The 3,064-nt window shown below is 50.7% G+C and overlaps 1 protein-coding gene across 1 annotated transcript; it reads right to left on the bottom strand.

The window, feature by feature from the left end:
* Positions 1-270: 270 nt before the first annotated feature.
* Positions 271-2,497, bottom strand: DLX6 (distal-less homeobox 6; the record flags this gene model as incomplete). Its single annotated transcript, XM_010286963.1, has 2 exons — positions 271-522; positions 2,304-2,497. Coding segments are annotated over 2 exons (446 nt in total), but the record flags the coding sequence as incomplete, so codon positions are not given.
* Between the last annotated feature and the right edge of the window lie 567 nt (positions 2,498-3,064).

Raw genomic sequence — 3,064 nt, 5'->3', positions numbered from 1 at the left:
AGAGAAAGAGGCTGGTGCCTTGGAGTCCAAAGGAAAATATCCTAAAGAGAAGTGTCTTCTGTGCGCCAGAATGAAAATTGTGTCTTTCTGTTCAAGATCAATCGCTGAGGTTACTAAAAAAAAAAAAAAAAAAAAAAAAAGCCACTCGGTCTCTTTGCCGCATCTACAAGTTCACACAGAGCCTGTTAGCTGGCACGGCTTGGCAAAGCAGGGGAACTTTTTGCCATGTCGAGACGAGGCGTTCTTGGGAGATTATTTCTCTTGGACAATTCACATCATTTGTGGTCTCTGCATTGTGTCTTGATGTGGAGAAGAATACCAGTGAGAATAGCCAGGCATGTAGCTGTTGGGAGGCATATTGACTCCCTTGGCAGAAGCTGAAACGTCCCAGACCGGAGGCAGAGCTGGAGAGCGAGGGGAGAGGGCAGCGGAGCCGGGGAGAGGGTCGCTCTCGTGGGGGTTGCTGCCCTGCTTCAGCAGCTTCTTGAATTTGGAGCGCTTGTTCTGAAACCAGATCTTCACCTGTAAACCAGAGCGCAGCAGATATTAGGCTGCCGTCAGCACCCAGGGCACGGCAGGGGAGACCCCGGGGGCCTTGGGGTCGCTCTGAGAGAAGGTCCTGAGAACCCACGCCAAGTCGGGTGTGCAGCTGGGGTTGGGGCGAGGGGAAGGAGGGATAGATGCTCTCGGGCTCTGGATGCAGCTGGAGTGAGCGGGAGAGGCAGAGCGGAGCTGGAAAGCGAGGGGGATGCAGGTTTTAACCCGGGACGTTATTTTCCCCAGGCAGGCCAGATTGATGGAGCTGAAACAAAGTACAGGCTGGGAGTTCTCCTGCTTTAACGCCTCATTCAGAATTTTGGAGGTCATTTGATCATTTGGGCAAACTGTTGTCAAACACGGGCAATCATATGATTTTGTGCCAGGAGGCAGGAGCCAATAGACAAAGGGCATCTTTGCGAGGAAATCGCGCATCCAAAAACGTGCACGATCGAGCGGTCCTTGCTGATGTGACGGGGGAGAAGACGCAGTGGAACCGGGACTGTGGCTTTGTTTTTTAGAGTTGTTTTTAAAGACAGGAAAACTCTCTTTTCTCGGAGAGTAATTGCCTATCAAGACTGCTTTGGGTCTCATCCTGCTCCTAATCCAGCAGAACTCCCGAGGAGGGAGCCTATGCTCCATGAGGTGTGCAAGGATCAGGCCCACTCCGGCAGATCAGAATTATTCTGGGCATGAGACATATATATATATATGTACGACATATATCTACAGATATTTCCTAATATCAATCAAAGAAAACAACTCCCACGTGTGTACTCGGCCTTGCAAACTTCGCGGGTGTAATGTTAGGGCACGAGCAGGGGTGCTTGTCTAGCTGCGTGCCTGGGATCGGGCCCCTAAAATCTACGCGTGCGAGCGAGAAAGAGAGACTGCAAAGGAGAGACAGGCTAAGGATACGAAAATCCCATTTGTAAAACCATCAGGTCTATTCCCATGATTACTGTTTGCTGAGTATTTAAAAATCGCTGGCTGGAAGCGACTGTTATCAGTGAGAATGATAAAATCCTGAAGTTATTTGTCAAGCTCATGAATTCACATGATTACATTTTACCCGAATTGATCCCATCTATCCACGCACTTACCCGCAAACCCCAGCCTGGGAAGCCTGTAATGCCTCATGTGTCTTTCAAGCTTAAATAAGCAGAATGGCACAGCTACTCCAACCACACTTAACTATGGCTTAACCTGCTATATTTTTGTACACGGCTGTCTTTGATCTTCAGATCTATTATCACCTTTTGTACATTTTGCCCCAGGGTAACCACCGCATTTGCGTTAGTCATCCAGGATGAATTAACTATTGATTTTACAGGTATTTCCTAGCGCGTCCCTGCTTCCCCTCTCCCTATAGGTTGCTGAGGCAGCATTGCTTTGCTTTGCTTTTAGCTCTACCTCAGGCCCAGCGATTCCTTGCCTTTGTTCTGCTCTCCTTTTCGCAGCTGGGCGATTGCGTCTCGGTGCTGGAATTGTCCGAAAATATAGGCAATTTTAAAACGTTATGTGTGGCGTCAAAAGGGAGCGCTTGCCGGCCAGACGGCCGAGGGATGGGCGCATCCCGCTCCTTCTGCAGCAGACCGGGCTCTCCGTCGTGCGTTAGATATATATCACATATAGGTGGGGGACTGCGTGCGTTACCGTTTTCTACCGTTCCCGTACAGAGGCCGAAGCGCCTAGGGAGCAGCGTGCTTTGCCTGGCCTTTATTGCTCGCGCAGGATTTCAGCGATTTGGGATTCCCAGTAATTACCTGTGTCTGGGTAAGTCCTAATGAAGCTGCCAGTTCAGCTCTCTCGGGAAGTGCCAGGTACTGAGTCTGCTGAAAGCGATGATTTAAAGCCTGGAGTTGTAGACTAGAGTAAATGGTTCGAGGCTTCCGAATCTTTTTCCCTTTTCCATTGAATCTGATTTCACCGTTTTCAATCACTGTTGTTTTTTGCTGATCTGCAAGCAAAACAACACAGCCTGAAACATCACCCTCCTTAGTTGTTGAAGGCGGGCGTTTTGCCTGCCAAGGCTCCTCAAACCCCCGCGGCCAGCCCCGTAGCGGGGTCCGACACCATCGCGTCTACGGCACCGGCTCCGGCTCCTTAAAGGCACGCCGCGACACACGCTGCTGCGTGGGAGCTACCGGGAGGACAAACAACTGTCCGGGCATAGTGGGCACGCTGCCTTTCCCCCCGGGGAGGGCGGCGGGACTAAAAAAAAATAATAATAAATGAAAACAAAGTGCAGCGCTGGCTTGGCGAAGGGATGCCTTGTTCCAGGGCCATCCAGGTTTTAGCCAGCTAATTGACTTCGCCTCGCCAGTTGGGTGGTCAGTGAATCACCAGTCCGAGACTTTTAACAATGCTTTTCTGCCCTCCGCCCCCCCGGCGTGCCCCTCCGGATGAATACGTACAACTGAGCGGCTCCCTGAAAAAAAAACAAAAATACAAAAAAAAAGCCCAAAACCCATAAATCAGACGGCCCCCGAGCGGAATGCGACCCGCTCGCCTGGAAACTTTCACT

Source organism: Phaethon lepturus, unplaced genomic scaffold, assembly GCF_000687285.1.
Source record: "Phaethon lepturus isolate BGI_N335 unplaced genomic scaffold, ASM68728v1 scaffold29835, whole genome shotgun sequence".
Lineage (NCBI taxonomy): Eukaryota > Metazoa > Chordata > Aves > Phaethontiformes > Phaethontidae > Phaethon > Phaethon lepturus.
This window is presented reverse-complemented; position numbering and strand designations above follow the sequence as displayed.